Source organism: Chinchilla lanigera, unplaced genomic scaffold (assembly GCF_000276665.1).
Source record: "Chinchilla lanigera isolate Chin_1 unplaced genomic scaffold, ChiLan1.0 scaffold00130, whole genome shotgun sequence".
In the NCBI taxonomy this organism is placed as follows: Eukaryota; Metazoa; Chordata; class Mammalia; order Rodentia; family Chinchillidae; genus Chinchilla; species Chinchilla lanigera.
In genome coordinates, this window is record NW_004955531.1 from 2,106,326 (window position 1) to 2,129,028 (window position 22,703).

The 22,703-nt window shown below is 34.8% G+C and overlaps 1 protein-coding gene across 1 annotated transcript in view; it reads right to left on the reverse strand.

Moving 5' to 3' along the window:
- LOC106147226 (interleukin-1 receptor accessory protein-like 1) overlaps positions 1-22,703 on the reverse strand; it is a 736,935-nt gene that overhangs the window by 537,158 nt on the left and 177,074 nt on the right. Inside the window, exon 2 of the mRNA XM_013507558.1 lies at positions 14,270-14,375. Coding sequence (XP_013363012.1) covers positions 14,270-14,351 — 82 coding nt within the window. The 5' untranslated portion in view covers positions 14,352-14,375. The remainder of the gene's footprint in view (positions 1-14,269; positions 14,376-22,703) is intronic.

Below are 22,703 nucleotides of genomic sequence, written 5' to 3' on the forward strand. Positions count from 1 at the left end.
ATTGCAGAGTGGCATGTCAGTTACAGAGTGGCAGAATGAATGTGCAAGTTGCCAAATTGAACTAATTCATGTTCTGAATTAAAATAAAACACCCTCGATGTTGTAGGCCACTTCTATTCACCAGAATTCCTAGGGTTTGCTGTGATCCGTCTTGGGAGAACTGGAGGCATTGAACAGCTGCTTTGGCTCACGCCTCATTCCTCCCAGGCACACTTCCATGCAAGATTCCTTTCAGGATTCCTTTATAGCATCTTGCCTTCCAGGAACTGTACACACTCTGCATGAATGGTCAGTTCACCCCAAAAGCTGAAGAGGTCACGCTAATTCTTGCTTTCCAGAGAAATGTAAACTCAGATAAAACTATTTGTTTCATATAAGTTAAATTCATTAATTAGCTCAAATAATAAATGATCAGAAAATGCTATCCACAAGACCTTGGGTGAGGGTTTGTGAAAGTTATGAAGTTAAACTGTATAGGGTTCATTCCTCGAAGAATTTATAGTATCTGAAAAGAGGAATGACAAGCACATAAATCACCGCGAGAAAATACAGAGTGCTATGATAAGATTCACCAACAGTCTCAAATCCAGCAGTCAAATACAAATACGGATTAAGCACTAATTATGAAATGACTCCTTTAAGCACCCTGATTCTCAGAGACATACACATAAACACTCAGTGATACTATTTAGTCACATAAAGAAAAAAACAGATATTAAAAAGGGCAGCACACACATATCCTAATCACCTTTCAATCCTCACCACAGAGAATATAGTAAGTAGATTATTGATAAGTGTGTTTACAAGTAGATAATTAACTTTGTATACATTTGTGTGTATACATGTTCATATGTCTGTATATGCATGCAGGTATACATAGAAGCTAGCATTATATTTTAAATGAGGCTTGATACTTAAAAAAAAACCCTCCCTATATTTATTTGAAGTATTTCAACAAATTATCAGGTAAAACCTCATTGATAACACTCCATTGTAAGCACAAAGATGGAATATATGTGCAAGATCTCTCAGGAGGAGCAGTTGACTTTAAGATGTCTGTACAAGAAATCTACAAGAGAAAGTTTTAGTTCCAGAGCAGAGATTTTTGTCACGGATTTACAATAGGTAGGTCTGAACTCAAACCATAAAAGACTTATCATTTTGAAAACTGACACATATATTGGACAAGGAAGTCTACAGACTGGGTATGAAACATTAGCCATTAGTTCTTATCAGAATATTTAACTTAATAAAACAGCTGGAATCACCTTTAGACACTGCTCTCTCCGTTATACAACCATTCCTCTAGTTTCTATTCGTTCTACTTTTTAACTAGAAACCAAATCCACTTTTCTCCCCTTCTATTACCTCAATTTATTACTTTCGTGCCTGGACTACTGCCCTTATTTCCCACCCTCTAGATTGAGAGCTCTTTCCAATCTATCTGGTCAGTCTAAATCTGTCAAACTTCTACATCAACTTCTTCAGTGATCTCCAATGTCCTGCAAGATAATATTAGCACTGGTGTCATAACATACAAAGCCTTCGTGATTGGCCTCCCATCTACCCCTCACCACTTTTTCTTCTCACTGTTCTTCCTCTTTTCACCTCTGCTGTATGCAAATACACATATATTTCAGCCATATGAAACTCCTTAAGGCAAAAGCTACTCTCATAGTTAGACACAATAATGACAGGCATGATGGTGGCCCTCCAAAGCCATCATGTCCTAATTCCTGAACACTGGGGGTATGTTATCATATATAACAAAGTGAACTTTTAAGATATGATTAAGTTAAGAATTTTGTTTTTGTTTGTTTGTTTGGTTTTTGTTTTTGTTTTTTTCCGGTACCACGAACTGAACTCACGACCTTACACTTGCCAGGCAGGCGCTGTGCCACTGAGCTAAATCCCCAGCCCCAAGTTAAGAATTTTGAAATGAGAAATTATTTCAGACTAATCTGGTGGACTGAGTGCAATTACAAGGATATTTATCCTTTTAGGAGAGAAATGGTGGGAAGGTCAGAGTCAGAGGACATGTGACAATAGACTTAGAAGTCAGAGAGAAAGAGACAGAGAGAGACAAAGACAGACAGAGAGAGACAGAGAGATACAGAGGCAGAGAGAGAGGGAGGGACATTAGCAGATGTTATGCTGCAGCGTTTGAGCTCATGAAGCACCCACAAGGCAAAGGATGCAGGTGTTTTGTAAAGTTGGGCAAAAAAAAGGGAAGTAGATTTTCCCGGGGGTAACCTGAAGGTATGCAACGCTATAATCAGCTGGGTTTTAGGACTTTTAGAATTGTAAGATACTAACGTTGGGTTGTTTTAGCAACTAAATTTGTGGGAGTTTGCTACAATAGCAATAAGCAAGGAATACACTGCCTATGTTCCTCCCTTTATTGCTAATTATTTTGATAAGGCCTTTAAAGCAGAGATGGTATATAGTTAATCGTTTGAATCTTCCAGAAGTTTCAGTCTAATTTACAATTGCATGTTTACATTGTGCTTTGTTAATAAATGTCTGCTAAATGTAAAAAATTTACTAGAACTGATTATTAAATAGAAAATATAATGTCAATAGCATCAGTAGCTCTGAAGTTATGACAGGTATACAAATTTTCTATAAATGTGAAAAAGCATGAAGTTACAAGAATAAATTTTCTTCCTTGTACAAAAAAAAAAAGGTTCTGTAGGTTTCCAAGTAAATCAATCATTAAAGTTATTGGGAAATTATATAAATAAATTTTAGAATTTGTTGCATGAAAAAGAACAACCAAGAAGGAACTGATCAATCCTAGTAAAGCTAAATTCTTCTGCCTTGTTTCTTTTACTGTTTTCTTATAATTTTGCTTTTGAAATAAGGAATCCAAAAGGCAAATTTCTACAAATATCTAAACATTCTAAGCTTTATTATATCTAGTGAGAGCTGATCAAGCACTTTCTAAGTAGAAATTCACTAAGTTATTGCTAGTGCTCATGTACAGAACCAAGTATTTTGTCCTTTGATAATGTAAAAGTTTCCATTCATAAAGATTTATGAGAAACAAACCTAAAAAAATATCTTGGCGTATATGGTATACATAAGTACCATAACTGCAAACTGATATTCTCTTCAAAGTTTGGAAAGATTGCTATCGTTACTATTCATATGTGAGTATATACAGGTGTATACACACATATATTTGTGTGTGTGTGTGTGTGTGTGTGTGTGTGTGTGGTATAGGCCTTTTATTTGTAGAAGAATTTATAACAACTGAGACCTTCTGGAAGATTTTCATTTTATAAAATACAAGGTCACCAAGCAAGGGTTTCTCCTAGACGTCATTGTTTTAGGATATGCAGATAATGACAATTTCTTTTCCAAGGTTAATTTATCGAGTGATTAGTGTTTCCTATTTGGCTTTAGAGTGCTTAGTCCCTCACATCTCCTATTGCAAGCTCAGCTGTCCAGACCAGCATGAAAACATAGGTCATAAGGCACAGGTCCATCTATGCATGTTCCTCACATTCATATTTCTACAGAAAACACATATTTATATTCTTGAGGCACTGAGAAATCTATCATGCTTTTTTCTCCTTTTGACACCAGAACTATTGAAATGACAAGACCTTAATGGCAGGAACATACTAAAAACAGGTTTGTAATACTCCAGAAAATGTATGTATTTGTCCTCATAGTTTGAATTTAACCCTGATATTTTAGGGCTATGAATTAACACAATAATAATATTACGAAAATAGCGTATTTTGGTCTCCTTAAAACAATCTCAGTGAAAACTTCTACTGTAAAATTATACCAAAATATATGGCAGAAACTTACATATTTTTAAACCTAATAAAATAAATTGGAGAGAATAAATGTTTGAAAAGTATCGGGATCAATTAAATGAATCTCTGATCAATAACTCACTGGAAATATTCTACCCCTATTTATTTCTCTCTGTATTTTGTTTATTAGTGTATTTTTATCAACCTTGTAAAGCCACCAGATGGCATTAGAGAGTCCAATTACTGAATATGTTTACAGAAAAAAATGTGAGGGTCTTCTTTTCAGGTACTTGTCTTTCTTTCTGTCTTGACATTATAATTGAAAAGCTATTAAGTCATTATGGTATGGAAACCCTTTCTCACCCTATATAAAAATAATTTTGCTTTGTCATTTGCAAAGGAATAATTGCCACATATATGAAATATAGAGTCAATGGGACATTCTCTCAGAGCTCAAAGTAAAATGTCAATAGCAGAACTTTACTGAAAACAACGTAATAAAACTTTCAGCACAGTTAGTAAAATACAAATGACAATTGAATAGTGTTGGGAACACCGATAAGGAGCTCACTGACACTTTTTAGAGAGATATGTGTATGATCCTCAGAAATATTAAAACTTGGCAAAGTTCTCCATTGTTGTTGCCTAAAGGGAAATTTTTTTCATGAGAGGTGTGTTGCATAAATGTCTTGAGACTACAAACCTACAAAAATAAATTAGTCTTAAGTCAGCAAAAATAGACTAAAACACAATTTAGTATTTTGAAATGCCAAACTCCATTTCACCTACACACATAACCATCTGCAAGGGAAAGAATTTTATTTTTAATTTATCTCAATAGTGATATAACTCGGACTTTTAATTTTTTTTTTTATTTTAGTACCGGGAATCAAACGCAAGACATTGCACTTGCCAGGCAGGCACTTGTGCCGCTGAGCTATATCACTGGCCCAACAAGTGCTTTTTAAACAAGAACTAAAAGCTTTATTTTTCCTTAACTGAATGTCTAAACATATATCCTCTGCTCTGTGGTGTTAGTACAAATGATAGCATAAAGGTAAATCTTCCAACAGTGCATGTGTACTCTAGCCCCAAACTCTGTCCACCTAAATGTGTTGGATCCATCTACCAATATATAAAATATGTTGCAAAAGAAAAGTGCTGTCTACATAATACTGAGCACGCATAGAAAGTGTTTAAAAGATGTCTGCTGAGTGAACAAAACAATGAACTTTTATTTTTACTGATCATATAGATCGAAACTGTTACTTTATGACATGATTTATTAGGAGCTAGATTGAAACTTGAGTCCCTTATTTTTCAGTGCTGTGGTTTTATAAAATTCATCAGATCAACCTAAATCACTTCTGAAAAATAACTTAGTGCATGTGTTTTTAGCGATCATTGCAGGTTAAAGGTGGAATGTCAATATTAGATTTCTGTAGAAACATCTTTCCTATTTACATAGTCAACATGAGGATTAACTGAAGCAGATTATAATATACTACATATTATAATACACTTATAAGCCACCTTTCCTGTTTGTATGAACTAAGAGAATGAAAATCGAGTATTACCCTCCACTCATGTGATTAGTCTATATCTAACATATTTGAAATCTAGATGAAGGAATTTTTGACTGGAATATTTTTCCTTTATATAGTGTAATTTCTTTTCGTTACCATCGATGTCTGGGAGTTTTATACCTCTCTAGAAAAAAAAAGGATAATTCCTAAGTTAAACTTAAAAAATAAACAGTACTTCTAATATACTAATTTTACATAATTCATCAATTTTAAAATATAAAATCAAAATTTTTAGATTCCTTTTCTCTGCCTCTACATCTTCCTGAATATTGACTTAATGATTTATTTCCAGTCACCTAATTCACCTCCACAGAATTTGACACTATCCTTCTTATTTTGAAACTAAATCGTCTGTTGATTTCCAGGAAACTAGTAAGTTCTCTGTCTGTTCCAACTCCCCTTTAGTGTCTTTACCTGCCTGGCTGCTCTTTCTCTGCCAACCTCTTCAACGTCAGTTTTCCACTGGAGCCTTGACCCTTTCCTCCTTCCCTTCCTTTCCCTGTGCTCTCCCTGCATGCACTCTCTGGATGGTGGTGTACATTCCCCTCGCTGACTGAACTGCTCCTCCTCCTCTCTCTGTAATTGGAGACTACATTCAATAGGAAGATCATTAGAGAGAAGATAATTGAATAATGGAGAACTCTACATTCAATATGAAGATAAATCCATCCTGTATGACCATCCCTGATCACACTTTTATTTCAGACTTTTGACTTCCAGAATTATGAAAAATGTATTTTTAATGTTTTAAGTCACCTGTTCTTTGGTAATTTTTTATGGCAGCCAAAGGAATCTAAAATAACTCCAAATCAATAGTCCCATTAGCACAATATTCCCAGCATTGCCACAGCTGATACATGTCAAAAATGAACTCAGTACGTTCCCTCTCCTTGAATGAAGTGCTCCTCATCCTCTCTCTGTAATTGGAGATGCCATTAATATAAATTCTCATATTATTTCACACTCTAACTCCAAGCATTTACCGGATATAATATGTTCTCTTTGAGAAATTTATTTTCAGCTATCATCAAAAACTCAAAAGACAACAAATGCTGACTAGTTTGTAGGAAAAAAAGAAATACTTATATAGTGTAGGTCGAAATGTAAACTAGTGGAAGTCTTATGGAGATCAGTATGGAGATGCCTCAAAAAGCTGAAAATAGAAATTCTATTTGGCTCAGCTATACATGTTCTGGGTATCTTCCCAGAAGAGTTAAAAACATCCTATTAGTGATATATGCATACATGTGTTCATAGGAGCACAAGTCACAATAGCTAAATCTTAGAAGTGGCCTGTATACCTGGCAATGAATGAATGGATAAAAATGTGATATGCATATATATACACTATGGAGTACAACTCTTCCATAAAGAGGTATCAATTGGAGTCATATGTAGGAAAATTGATGCACATTGAGACCAAAATGCTAAGTGAAATAAATCTGACACAGATCAAATACTACATGGTTTCTCCTATGTGAGAAATTCAAAGTATCAATAATCGAAAGAGCAAAATGAAGCAGATGATAGGCAACAGGGAGGTAGACATTGAGCAGATGGGAAGGGTGTCTAAGGCTGAGAGGAGATGGGAAGGAGAAGACAGCAAGGAGAATTAGAACAAGATTAAGCTGAGATATGTATATGTACCAGTTCCCCATGTTGATTGCAGTCATTATGTTACACAAAAGTGTACTAATAAAAAACGTCTAAATAGATCTGCCAAATCAGAGGCTCTATCTCACAGACTGAAATTTCTACTGAAGAGATTTTAAGTAATTAAACATTTCAGCCAAAACTTTTTGTTCTGCAAGATAAAATCCAAAATCTTTTGCAAGATGTAAAATGTCATTCACACTTTGTACCCAATCTACTTTTTGATCTTTGTCTTCATCACAAAGACCTTCTTACTGTTCTCTTTGAATAAGTAGTTATTTCAAGTTTCCCCGCTTTGGGGATCTTTAACATGACTAATAGTTTCACAAGCTTCTCCTTACAGAATGATTTTCTCAGTACTTTCTTTCTAACCTCCCACATCTAATTGATCATCAAGCTCAATGGATTCTAACTTTAAAATTATTCTCTTGTCTGTCTTCCCTATTCTCTTTGCTCTTACCTTGAGTCAGAAAATTATTGTTAACATTTTTAAAAAAACTAAAAGTATGCAGACTGCTTCAGGCTACTACAAGGAAAAAGAAATAATTTTGTAAGTGTATTTGTGTAACGCGGATGAATCTTAAAATTTTTCATGCCCGAAGACTTCACGAGTATGGTTTTTTCTCCTTGTTCTCTTCTTCTGCCACCCTCACTTTTTATTTTTTTTTTAAATCATGGAGCATAAATCACATAGTTCTTTCCACAAAATTTGTCACTTTCCCTGTGCTTATCTCCACCTTTATCTTCTGGTTCCTAAATGACTGAACATTTTCTAGTTTCCAATCCAATTCAGTAAGAATTTTGTTTGAATTACCTAATTATAAACTCTGGAAGGCAATGCAATGACCCCTAAAGAAGTCTACATATTTATCCTTGAAATATGTTCCTGCATTATTTTACATGAGAAAAGAGACCTTGTAAATGTACTAAATTAAGGATCTTGAGATGGAGAGACTATTATGGGTTATTCAGGAAGGCCCAGCGTTGTCGCAGGGGGTGTTACAAGAGAATGGGTAAGGAAAAAGATTGAGAGTCAAAGAAGAAGATGCAAAGACGAATGTTAAATTTGGAGGGATGCAGGATCATGAGTCAAACAAGGCATGCAGGCAGATTCTAGAAGCTGGCAAAAGGCACAAAAATGGCCACTCTGCTGTAGCTTCCTCAATTTACAAATGATTTTAAACATCTGACTTCAAGAAATATAACAAATTTGTATTGCTTAAGGCACTAAATTTGGGTAACTTAAAGCAGCAATAGGAAATGAACTACCATTGTTTTTATTTTCTAAGTCCACTGATGTAGCTCCTGAAAGCCTACATTGGACTGCTTGTGTATGAAGACTTCATGCTCTGGTCCATGGAGTAGCTACCTATGTGTTATGTCTATAATAAGTAATAGTTCTTTACCAGGGTTCAAAATGGCTACCATTGACTGGTTCCATACTGCAGTTCCCCATCCCTCATTCCTTGCATCAAGTATATGAGACATAATTTTTTACCCAGTGTTGCAGTACTACATTTATTAAATTGGGATATTCTCTTCCCTGAAAGTTTGGTCTAATTGGAAGATTCTTGCATGTTGACTTGTACTTTTTTCCACGTGAACATGGCATCATTCTTCACAATTGCCATTAATCTGTGCTGATCCCATATAAAATTATACTGACAAAAGAATGAAGGTATAAATTGATGGTCAAATTTACAGATACATCAGATGATTACTGCACAGAGATAGCAAATGATTTTATTTTATTGTTAAATTCAAGCTCCATTTTTGTTAGACTTTTTCCAAATAAAGGCATCATTACAAGTCAATAGCTATATTGGCCTATATGTAATTTCAAAATTTATAAAGACTAAAATAAATAAACATAAACTTTTGTCAAGAAATACTTAGCTCCATTTTTCACTTCAAAAGGTAGAGAAATAAACCCACAGAATTTTGGTCCTGCAATCTATCCCAAAGGAAAATAAGGAGAAATTCCTCATACTTTTTGACATATTTGTCAAACAAAGAATAAAGACATGGAAACATAGCAAAAGCCAGATGCTGGGGGACTATGTTGTCTCTTAATCACGTGGAATCAAGCTCATTGACTTCCAAGAATGCCCAAGAGACCCGATGTATATGAATCATATTGGCATGGTGTGCAACTACTCCACTAGACTGCTTTATCCTCATTCAGCGCAATCTCACTGCCTTTGCATTGTACTATAATTTCTTTTACTTAAATGAAGCTCTAAAGATAGCAAACAAAGGTGAGATCCTAAACTGTATCTTTGGTGATTTAAGTACTTTATAAATTATTTGGGCCTAATGTTACAAGTTTCAGAAAACCTCTTGAGACTTGCCTTCCTCATGTTGTCAGTAAGAATTGCATCTAAATAATTTTCCACAAACAGGTATCCCTTGTCACTTTCTTCTTCAAGAGAAGATTATTTCCCCATGTGGCAGTCCTTTTATTCTCCAATAGCAAACTGCTTTATGGAACTTTTTCCTATCTTAAATCCCTTGTAGAACAACATGGACTTTGTAGTTTATGTAATACAGTCACGTACTATTCTCCACATGCTCCAATACTTATGAATACATTGTACTGAAGTCACTTGTTTATTTATCATGTATCACTAATCATGAGCTCCACCCTTTTCCTGATGGCAATATTGAGTAATACCATTAACACCAAAACATATGCACAACAATATTAAGAATTCTTTAAAGCAGCATTAGATATAGTGAAATCCCAATGGATAAATATTTGGAGATGCATTGTCCCTTACTTGTGACAGATTTTCAACTGCATTCCAAGCCTGTGAAAACACTCATGATTTGTAATCGTTCACTGTTTTCAGCTAATCTGCTTAACAGGTCCTAGATATTGTTTACTCTGAGATTATACATTTGCTTTATAGTGTCATACTATACAGTATTATCCTGATATTTCTTTATTAAAAAGTTTTCCTTTTCTTCAGTGCCACATTTTACTTTCTTTTTATCTTTCTAGTGCCATTTTGGTGCTGTGGTATTCTTCCTGAAGTGACCCAGACTGAATATTAATATCACACATGCATGCACTCATCATCTCACTAAGACATTTCCATGAACTCTGAATCAGAATTACACACTGCTCAAGGTGTGATCAACAAATACAGTGAATGTGTAAATTTACAAAAACACACATTACAGTTAATGACATATTGTCATTGATCTCCTTCAGAATATTCCCTCTCACTTCAAACAAAATTTTCCCATCATTCTTGCAATTTTTGAAAGCAGTTCCGGAAGTTCTCTTCCATGAGCTTTCTCAGTTGCATTGCTGTGGCTGGTTCCATGTAAAGAACCAGTTCAAAAAGTTTGCCTTTCAGAGTAATTTTGACTTTGTGGAAGAGCTAGAAATCGCAGTATCACATGCAGTGAATAAAGTGGATAAAGACACACCGTAATATTTTCATGAGCCTACTGTTCCTTTGCATGGCGCTCTGCAACGGCATTCACTATATTTTTTGATCACACCTCATAAAGAAACTCACAAAAAAGAACTTCCAGAACTGCTTCGGAAAGTGCCAAGAACAACAAACAAATGTGTTCTAGGTGAAGGTAAATATTCTGAGGGGGATTAATGACAAGGTGTTTTTACTGCAGTAAGTTTTTTAAGTGTAAACATTCACTATATATTTTGATCATCACCTGTATTTGGCTCAATAGAGACCAAAATATACAAGTTATGGTCCATGAATTCACCTTCTAATATTCTAAGGATGGAAAAGATAGCCAAGAGAAATAGGCAAAGGAACAATCATTATAGAACGTACTCTCTTCTAATTTACACATGCAAACTCCCCTAGCTACATTTCTCTTCAGTATTCAAAATTCTTTAACAAAACTGCAACTCACACATTGCTTCCTCCAAAGTGCTATTCATGGTTGTCCGTACTAGTCCTTAAACAGTTCATATTACTTCTGTGCTTTCAAAACATACCCCAGATTCTTTTATTTATACAATTTAACTATATTTACCCACCTATGTATGGATGCATAGATAGTTAAATTGATTGATAGATATAGATGGTCATTACATGAATAGCCATTAATTTTTTAAGAAACCCATACAGAAGCTCTTTGAATGAATTGGTAAAGATATAGCGTTTTATGGGTGCTGAGCCTTTAAAATATTAATGACAATATTTTTATATTTAAAAAGTGTTTCAAAGACAGTAGCGATATCATAATATATTATTTTTATTTGCAAAAAAATACAGTAAAAATAAGGAAAGAAAGAAGAGAGGGAGGGAGGGAAGAAACAAAAGGAAGCAAGGGCAGACACAAATAACAATGTAAAGCTAATTTTTTTACATGAGTTGCAGTAGAAATCTTCAAGTGAGCATGTGCTTTGCATGTGTTTTTGCACAGAATCCCATAAATGAGAGCAACTCAAATGTTTACTTACTGAATTCCTGTAACACTTCACACACTTGAGAGGGATAAGTAGTACTGATAGTCTGCTTTTCTTATACTGCAGCTTCTAAGTTATTTTTTAAGTATGAAATTGCTTCAGGAGAAAAATCTATTATGTAACAAAGGCTGAATATCTGGTCTCATAAGCATTAGAAGTCATGTTTCTAAATATGTAGAGAACCTTAGAACATTACCTGAGAGATTAGTCTTAATCCCTATTTGTCATAACAAGCACATATCTGACATGTCACTGAAAACATTATAAACTTGTATTTTATATTTCAATCAAAGATATTATAATGATATAACTGCCTTAAAAGATTCAATTTGTTCCCTAAATTAATAGCCGTAGGGGTGTAGGCCAATGCGATAAAAATAATGCATCTACAGCTTGTGTAATAAGTGCTCCTATTGCTTTTAAATTACTTTTGTTAATGAGAAGCAAATACTTCTAAATTTTTATGGAATGACTGCATGTGTTACTCAAATGCAGACACTATACACAATCAATATGCCATAAGAATTCAACTTTGGAGTGTGCATAATAATCATATTTAATATGGTCTTAATTACTGAACTATCTAGTTGTGATTTCTTAGAGGTCACAGTGAATTAAAAATTACATTCCAGTAAAAGACATGTAAAAAGAACTGGATTGTGATCATGATTGTTGTACATTTAAAAAGATTAATACGAAATAAGAATCATAAGAAGTAAATGGGAAAAAGAAATAACAAGGAAAAGTAGCTGTCTTAGTTAATATGCAAGATCAGACATCAAAAATTGATTTTGACTCTCTGGCCTTGGTGTCTCTAAGTTTATAGGTTGGGCTGAGCGTGAAGATTGAACCATTAATCTTTTAAGGAGAACATGCCAAGTGCACACCTCTTCTACTTCATCTATAGAGATCAGTAATGATGCTATTCAGTACTCTACATATCTGCTTCTTACAAACAAAGGTGCCATGGTAACAGACATTATCGGAAATGAGTGCAATTTGTGAAAGTAGATAAAATAATATTCATTCCCAAACAGTGCACTTGACATCCAAAAACCAAACAATCAGCTTTTCATTTGTCAGGGTCTTAACATACACACTGAGAGAGGATATCTTATTTCAAATTGTAGATAAAAATAAAGCAAGCACCCTGCAAGATCCTGGTACTTACTTTATTTGCCATTGTTACTTTGTGATATAAAATTAGATTTGTTTGGATTTTGATAAGTACTTATGTGAAAACTATCTTCCTAAACAAAAAGAGCAAGGTCTCAGAATTTCTACATAATTTACAACCACATTTCAGTAATGCACAGCTAAATAATTATATTTAATATTTAAAAATAAAAATTGAACTTGAAATGAGCTGTTGAGTTTTCCCAAGTCTCTGGGGTAGAAGGAGATAAGAATTTTCAAACTGCCTCACATTGACGTGTCTGCTCCACACTTTTCAAACATGCAAAGTAAGAGCCAATTTGATAAACCTTCTTGCCCTCCAATAATAGGTTATATAGAATGGACTTGTCACCACTATTTTATGATGAGAGAAAATCACATTCACATTCCAATAAATAAATCATAGATGGGACAAACATACACAGAATTTGGAATGAAAACAGATTTTATATTATCAGGTGTTTCAACTAGTAAAATGAATTTTTTAAGATTCAATCTATAATTATAATCCCATCCTCTAGCTTTCTTTCATTAAAAATATCCAGTGTATAAATATGGATGAAATAATGTGTAAACATAGACACAGTCGTTTCTCACATTGCTTAGAATTCCATCAATGGCACATAGAACTACACAATAATAAATCGTTCTAGAACCACCGATAGGCTCAGTAAAATGCCTTTTACTTTCAGCTGTACCTCAAACCCTTGTCCGTGTGTGCACCAGCCCATCTCAACGCTTTCTTTCCTCTCCTTTCTGAATTTCAAGATGCAATTTCCAGTACTCCAGCCCTGTGCAGCCTCATGAACATTATCTCATCTCTTTCTTCCTACTGTCTCTCTAGAACTCACAGAGAACACATTCTAGTTCTAATAGCTAAACACAAGGCATATCTTTTTCTTTATACCTAAAAAGTATAAAATCAAAAACTTTCTTACCCCTCTGCAGGGGTACAGATGCCAAGGCTTTCTATTTTCTGATTTATCAGCTGCAGATTCACAGCAATAGGCATTCAATAGTCCCATACACATCCTCACCTCCTAATTCCAAGTAGCAACATTCAACTAAAAACTCAGATGTCTCATAAAATATAGAGATTTCCATTAAGTGTCAACATTATTATTGTAGAAGATATTTTCATTACTGTTCTACTCTACCTGTTTCCTACTAAAATATGACAGTATGTCCCTGTGACATTTTCTTAAATAACACTGATGCTTTCTTTAAGTACTTCCATGTAATTCAGTATATCAGCTGACAATGAAGTGGTGGCACAAGCATACGCACACACATACACACACACACACAGAATGTACCCTATTTCCAAGCAAAAATTAAAATGACACTCTCTATAAAAGAAGGTAGAAAATCATACTATATGATACCAAAATGAAAGCCTTTGATATTGAATCCATTCCTATTCATAATCCTCAACAAAAGCCACATTAATTTCAACCCATCCTCACATTTATATTTCACAATTAATGAGTTCCACTAATTATCCATATATTTATAACATATCCACAATAGAGATTCTCTACAATTCTTAACCTCTCACTAATACACATATGTAAATGCGGCAGCATCATTCTAAGCTTTGAAAGTGAGGGTAAAGGAGAAGCACTTCTTACCAGAGCCTCTTTTGGTCACAACCTTCAAACTCTGAGTGAAAGTAGCATATAAGAGAATCAAATGCGGAATTGGAGCTTTCATCTTCCAGCTCTTAAAGGCTGTTCCCTAAAGCAAAGATAAAAAGAAAAGCATACATTTTTAAAGATAGATAGCAACATTATAATATTTTTAATACTTTTGATCAGATATGATTAGGGCAATGAATTACACAAAAAGAAAGAACATGGATAGGATTTCTATTACATTTCCCATATGTTCTGGTCTTTAAGGTAAATCAAACTACTAATGCCAAAATTATGTCTCTATAGGCTTCTCAAAATGCTTTAAAATGTTATATTCATTTAAGGTTTAGAATTTCTCTTTAAGTTTGAATTATATTTAAATTGGTGGAAACAATCCCTTCAGAAGAACTGTTTCACTAATAACTTATCTTCAGTACAAGTTGCCAAAACTGACATTTTTAGATATCCCATGCTGCAAACAACATAGTTTTACATAGTGTCTTTCTTTCCAATCAAGGTGAAATCGTAAATTTTGTGCCTCTAAAGGTTTATTTGTGATTTTGCAACTATCTTTCAAAGGACTTGAAAAGATACTTCAGGGGAATTTTTGTGCTTTTGTTTCTACTGAAATAAGCCATGCTCTTAATGAAAGCTACAAAAACAGCATTTCTTCTTATTATAAGGCCCTTGGGAGGCTAGAAGTGGGGACACGACACTAGTGTTTGGCTTTCAAAAGGGGAAAACATTCCACTTGAAATTAGCCATATTCACATTGTCTTCCTCAGAAAATCATCCCTCTTTTTTTCAACATTTTGTGATATAGTCGAGAAAATTATGCATATTTAAATTGTACACTGTGATGGATATAAGCACATACCTTATGAGGCGATTATCACAATCGCGTTAGTTAACATATCTATCATTAGACAGAGCGATTGTTTTACTTGTTGTCAGAGCACTTCAAATCTACTTTCAGCAAATTTCAATTATATAATGCACTGCTGTCGACTCTAACCCCACGCTGTGTATTAGATCCCCAGAATGTATTCGTTCTGTAAATGCAAGTTTGTATGTTCTGTCCAACATCTCCCGCTCCCCAGTGCCCTCCCAACCCTCGGCAACCATCCTTCTTCTCTCTGTTCCTTTTCTTTTTGTGAAAGACCGAGACAGCAGAGCTAAAAGACTGAATTGAAAAAGAAGAAGTGGCAAGTCAGAAAATAGTTCAAATATGACTCATGCCTGCACAAGATTCTTTGAAAGACTGATCGTGTGCAGGTTTCTGTCTCCATGGCTTTATCGAGGAAGCTGAAATGGTGGTTTGACAGTCACACATTTTGCTCTTTCAGAGTCTTAGATGCCTCTGAATATTTTAAGGGATTAATTTATTCACATTAATAAAAGTCTATTAATACACATTTAATCCACACAAAATAAATTGAAATCATTCATTTGTAGCAAAATGTCACTCTGATCATTTTTGTCAGAAAATCAGAGAATTTATAAATTATCATTGAGAAAAAACTATTTTTAAAATCCAAGGCCAGGGATATGACTCAGAGGCCCAGTGCTGCCTGGCAGGTGCAAGGTCCTGAGTTTGATTCCTGACACCAAATAAATGAATAAAGGAATGAATTAATTAATTAAAGTCTAGGACGCCTTTAATTTTTTTGGGGGGGGAGTGCCAGCAATCAAACTCAGGATCTCACACGTGCGAGGCAGGTGCTATGCCACTGAGCTATATGCTCGACTAGCACATCTTTAAATGGTGATAGCTGGCTTCAGTTTCTAAGCAATGACCTTGTATTCATAGAGAGACATGAATGAAACTCAGCCTAAAAGCTGATTCATCAGACACATCTGAGAAACTGCCACATTAAAGTGCAAGTCTGAGTCATGTATTCCTAAAACCTAAATCCCATTCCCCAGCCACCGCACTAACTGGAGCAGCAGGAAATCTTCAAGCTGATATCTTCAGCCTTCAGGTTAGCAGTGAGAATCAGTTCCTCTCTCAGTGTGAGTTTAATCAGCGCTTCCCAAGGAACTCCAGGATTCAACTATATACTGCAAGCCTTCCAGCTTCACTATCTTGTTGCGTTACCTTTGTTCAAAATACAACCTCCTACTCACTTCATTTCTATGAGGCATACAGGTTACTTTGCAATTCCACTTTTTAAAATCAAATTGGTTTAAAAAGTATCAATGTGGTAACATCAAGATCCTTAATTGAAACCTTTGAAAGTGTGTATGGGGGGATTACATGGATTTAATATCTTGGTCAAACTATAATAATCTTTACATATATCTTTGAGGAAATTTATTGTATCTTAAATTGAAAGATTAAATGTGTTGAGGCACAGAAATCCAAGCTTGCTCTTCTGGTGAATAAAATCAATATTGTTACCTAGAAATATCTGTGCACACTCTATATAGTAGTTCCCCCTCATCAGCAAGTGATGTGTTCCAAGACCTTCAGGGGATGTCTGAAATCACAGATAGTACCAAAACCTGTGCATCCTATGTTTTTCCTATATAGAGAGACTGATGATAGATTAATTTATAAATTAGATGAAGGAATTATGTACTAACAGTAAAAGTCATATGATTCTTCTTTCTCTCAAAGTATCATACTGTACTATACTCACACTTCTTGTAGTGATGTGAGATGATGCAAGTCCTACGCATTGTGTTGAAGTAAAGTAGGTAATGTGGGTTATGAGTCAGATTTAGGTAATTACCCTAAGGGTTAGTTGCACACAAGCACAGCAATACCATCAGAGGCAATCTGATAACGGAAATGGCTACAAAATGACTAAAAGGTGAGTTGCATACATATCATGGATATGCTGGCTAGAAGAATAATTCATACCTCCCAGGTAGAATAGAAGATGACAACATGAGATGTCATCACACTACCCAGAAGAGCACAAAATTTAAAACTCATGAATTATTTATCTATGGAAATTTCCATTTGTATTTGCAGAACATGGGTGACTGTGGGCAGCTGAAACTATGGAAAGCAAAACTGGATGGGAGGGAGCGCTGTATAAGCATTTACTGAGGCTCTCTAGTATTTTCTTATTGTCTTACAGTAGTTCCTGCTATCAGTGAACTAATTTTAAAAGGCTTTAATTTCTGAATGGTAGGACCTAAAAGTGCTTGCCTATTTCCTGTCAAGAACACCTTATAACTCTTGGCTTTATGTAAACCACTATTAAATCTTATGTGAGATGAATGAGTACATCAGAGTGAAAAAGAGCAGTAAGTTCTTATCTCAGCTAGGTTCTTATCTCAGCTTTGCCACTGAGCATCTGTGTGATTTTAGGCAAATGACATCTCCATCCACTTTGTGGCCAGTTTTTTATTTGCAAAATAAGTGTATAACAGTACATATAGTGCCTAGAACAGTACTGAAACATTGAAAGCACTCAATAAAAGAAAGCTGCTACTGTTGTTAGTGTAGTTCACTGTTTTTGATAGTAGTTGTAGCAGCAGCAGCAATAGTAGTAATACTATGACAGATGCTGCTCATAATCTCTGAAAGTTTTTGTGTGCAAGGTTTTTTTAAATATCGTTGACAGTATTAGCTTATGTCTTTATTTACATATCTTTTTATCTTACTAGGCTTGAAGCCTCTGCAGGACAAATGTGTTTTATTCAACTCTTTATTTCCAATGCTCAATGAATGCTTTGTGAAAAAAAAAACAGAATAAATGAGTGAATGAAAGATTGACTGTGGCTGCTGTTATATACCGTTCAGTTTTGGCATTCCAGCTCATCATCTGATAAGCACTTACTGAGTATATACTAGTTACAAAATGCTGTGCTATGGTGCCAAGGGGACGCAAAGAGGACACGAGGCGGTCTAATAAAGGAGGTTCACAGACCAATAAAGAAGACGAATGCTCACCTAATTAGACTGGTGCTGTTGCCATATGGTGAGTAAAATGTGCTGAGGGAGTAGAGGGAGGAATCTATCAATTCTGCTCTGGACTGAGTTTGGTAAAGTCAAGGAAAGAGCTTTCAAAGGAAGTAGCTTTCACTTAAGCCATGAAGGACAGACTTTTAAAAGGAAAGGGAATTAAGGGTCTAGAATGAAGATTAAGTGTCAGAATGATACCCCCTCCCATCACCAAACATGTCCACATCCAAATCTCTGGAGCTTGTGACTACGCTACCTTATACACTGCAAAGGCACTGCGTAGATGTGATTAGGATTCTTAAGTGGGAGATGATCATTCCCATATGCACAAAGTAATTACAAACTCTCTTGTAAAAGGACAGTTGAAGAATCAAAGAAAGAGAACATAAGTTAAAGTTTGAGATTCAATTCCTGTATTTTGATGAATGAAGAACATTCCATGAGCCAATGAAAATTTGCGGCTTCTTGGGTAAGAACATTAACCAAATATTCTCTAGTAGAACCTGCAGAAGAACTGCAGGCATTCCAGCACCACGAATTAGCCTGATTTTGTGTTTTGGACTTCTGAACTCAAGAAATATAAAATTAAAATTAAAGAGACTTTTACACCACTAAAGCTAGTGATAATTTGTTAGCAACTATAGGAAACTACTACTGCAAGGATGTGAAAAGGCACGTTTCAAGAATGAAGCATAGATAGGCTATAATGACAGAAGTTAAAAATATTCAGTGCTAATGGATATGCTAGGTAAGAAGTTGGGATTTTTCCTTCCTAACTCTGAGAATATACTTTTTACTCTTTTATCAAATTTTGTCATCCAAGAACATTTCATACAACTTTACTTTCTTAACCTTTTTTTTTTTAAATCATGGAGACAATATACACATATTGAACATTTCCTCAGAATATACCTAATGGCTTATCTGAGGATATGGCTTTCCTCTTTCATATAATCCTAGGATTCTTTGAAGCATAGACATGCAGACCAATGGAAGATATCTAAATTATTTTACAAAACATAGTGTGAAATTGAAAGAAACTAGTTATCAGGCAGTAGCACAGGAATAAGAAGTACAAAGTCAGGCTTAACCCAGTAACAGTAAATATTAGGGGAAAAGATTTGGGAATATACAAAACATAGTGACATTAAAGGGAGTGGCATATAATTTGTGAAGTATGGTCCATTATGATACTATTTTCTAATATATTTAAATACATAAGAAATATTAGCCGTAAGGGTGACAAAAGATGCAAACTTATATTTGTGTCATTGAATTTAAATTAAATTGTTAGTTATATCTCATGTTAGAATTGTCTTGTATTCAATTAAAAAGATTGTCCAGGGGCTTAGTAGAGAAGTGGAGGATAAAAATATTGTGGTAATAGCTAATGTTAAAGACAGAAATCAGGATAAAAGGAATGAAGTATAGAGAAGAAAGAGAAGAGGGCTTGTGATTTCAATCCTAGGACATACAAATATTTAACAGACACATAAATGGAATCAAGGAGCAGTGAATCAAGAAGGAGGTCAGCCAATGAAGCAAGCAAGAATATTGAATGAGAAAATCAGGAGAGCATATATTAAAGCATAGAAGACATCTGACTTCAGATATAAGAGGCTGTTAGTAAAAATGGTCAGATTTTAAACAGAAAAATTGGGGAGTAATCCGGAAATGTGTGGTGGAAAATAAGAGTCATTTACCTGGTTCTGAATGGTAGGATGCAGAGTTCACAAATGAGGATAGAGAATTTGAAAGATGACAATAGTAGAGGGTGGGAAATACCAAGATACATGTGTAAAATGAGATAAAGGATAAACAGAGCTAAATGAAGTGAAATTTGAAAGCAAAAGATACTCCTCTGGGGAAGTTAGGAGGAGACACACCCTCTGTGACAGTTAAAGTGGATTGTCAATTTGACTGGTCTGGGATTCATGCACGGGGTTAGGGAAGCACCCTTCTGTTTGTTTCTGTGTGGGTCATGGAGGCATGACCTTGGGGTCTATAGCTCATCCCGCTCCCCTTCCTTGCTGGCACTGTTCCCCTCCTCTGCCTCCTGAACACCACGAACTAAGCCAATTTGCTGCACTATACCTTTCCACCAGCAGGCTTCTTCCCTGGAGCCTTCTGACCACATACTGAATCCCCGAAAACACTGAGCAAAATGAAGGTGTGGGTGTCCGATATGGTGTCCCACTGATGGACCAGCTGACTAACACCACCTCTTCCAAGTAGAAAAATAAAGTACAAGTGGATGAATACAAAGGTATGTTCAGAAGTGAAATGAATGGAAACTGCACTCCTTATTTTATTCTTTTTATAGAGACAATGGATTTTAGAATGAGAATCGAGTTAAAAAAACATCTCACAGCATGTTAGATTAAGCATGTTATTCCATCTTTGTAAGTTCAAGATTTTTCATCTACAAAACATGGATATAAAAACCTGACATGTTTATTGCGTTTATTATCTATTTTTACAGCACATTGAGATAGTAAATACATACTCTAACATTTTATAAATCTTAAATAAAATAATTGCCTCTATAGTGACTATTAGAGTGTTTAATAATATTTAATTGTAGGTATTTTTAAAATGCTGGCTCTTTTACTATGTCTACTATCTATCTCAACTGGTAATAATTAACTGTGCCAAAAATGATTCTATCTGATTTAATCCTTAAAGTTTTGACACCACTCTACTCAAGATTAAAGCAACCATATTTTCACTCCTGAAAAAATTAAGGAACCATTTATGCATGACGCAGATAAAATATTTTTCCAAATGCTCAATTTGCATAAAGCAAAACAAGTTAAAATTGTGAGATAAATTCCCTATAGAAAGGATAGACAGAGGTTCTTCCAGACCCTGCAGCTGAAATTTACTAAAAGCCATGATATTTAAAATTAGTCACAAGTAAACTTCTCTTACATCATGAACCTTTGACTATAATCCTAAGAAAAATTAAATATAAATATTGAATTTATCTGCACATTTTTTAAAATTATTGAATATCTAGGTAGTTTATATGCTGTTAAAACTGAGATACAAAATTATTTGGCAGTGGTCAATGTGGTCAATGCACATATGGAAAAGAGACATGGAAATCAGCAATTTTGGCATAGGGATACATGATGTAAGAGACGAACTCTCAAGAACCTATGAAAAGTCTTCATTGCTTCCTAAATATCATGGTATCATTGTCAGAGTTCCATTTGCATAGACTGCAGAAGAAGGAAAAGGGATTCAATAAGCACCATAGTTGAAAGGATACAAAAATAGTGCACAAGAAATTACAGGTAAAGGAAAGGAAATTAGCCTGCTTTCCCATTGCAAGAGACAGTAGCAGACACTGACAGCTTACTGGAGGAAATAGTTCATTTATTTGTCTTATGGTTTCAGAGGTTTCAATCCATGGTCAGTTGGCTCCAAGACAGAAGCACCAAGGGAGAGTGTGTGAGAGAGCAAAGTTTATGGTGGTCGAGAAGGAGAGCAGGGTAAGAGTGCCAGAGAAAAGACAAGGGACCAGATATCTTATCTAACGTCACACTTGCAGGACCCAACTAAGCATATCCGCAAGTATGTCTTTCTCATCCCCTCAACAGCTCCTAAGCCAATCAAACTGACAGTTAAATTTAAGCATCCCAAGAAGCAAAAAAGAATGCATGTGAATTTGGAAAACCATTGGTGAAAACACAGGTTGAGGGTGATTACATCACCTAGATTAAGTTTCAGATCACTCAGATTTCCTTTTTACAAAATATTTCAGACACAGCTCTGTGTTTGTGCTCTTTTTAAAACAATTCTCAGCAGAAGACCATTTGTTCCTGTAGAGGCTGACCCATGAGAAAATGTTAGTTCCATATACTATAACCAAACTTCTATACTGTCCTCCAAAACCTAATTCATCAGCTGACTAAAAGGTCAAGGTGTAAATAAAATCTCTATTTATGTGGTTCACAACAGGTTCCCCTGTAAGATGATGAAGAATATAATATCCAAAAGACAAATGAGCCTGTCCAAGATGTGTGTGTTTCTGATTTAAGTATTGTCCTGGAATTTAAACTCTATGGACTTTGCTATAGAATAAAATGGTTTAAAATGCTCTAGAATGATCTGCAAATGCACACATGGAAGTAATGACCCCAGACACTAGAGAAAAATTGGCACACCGATTAGGTGGAACCATGTGAAACTGAAAAGCTGTAGAGGAATCCAATAAAAAGAGGACTCATTCAACACTGAAGAAGTCCCAAATGTATCCTTAAGCAAGGTGGAAGACAGTCAGTACTATAACCAACTTTATCATAGAGTGATAGCCAAATTTCAATGTAACTAATTAAGAAAATGAAGGAAATGATATAAACAAGATTAGAAGTGAAACAGTGGTAATAAAATATGCAATGACATGAAATATTTACAATAATTTGGACTTTATTAAATTTGAAAGTAATACAAAATGGATGATTTTTCTAGGAATATGCATTACTAAAATTTATAAAATAAAACTAC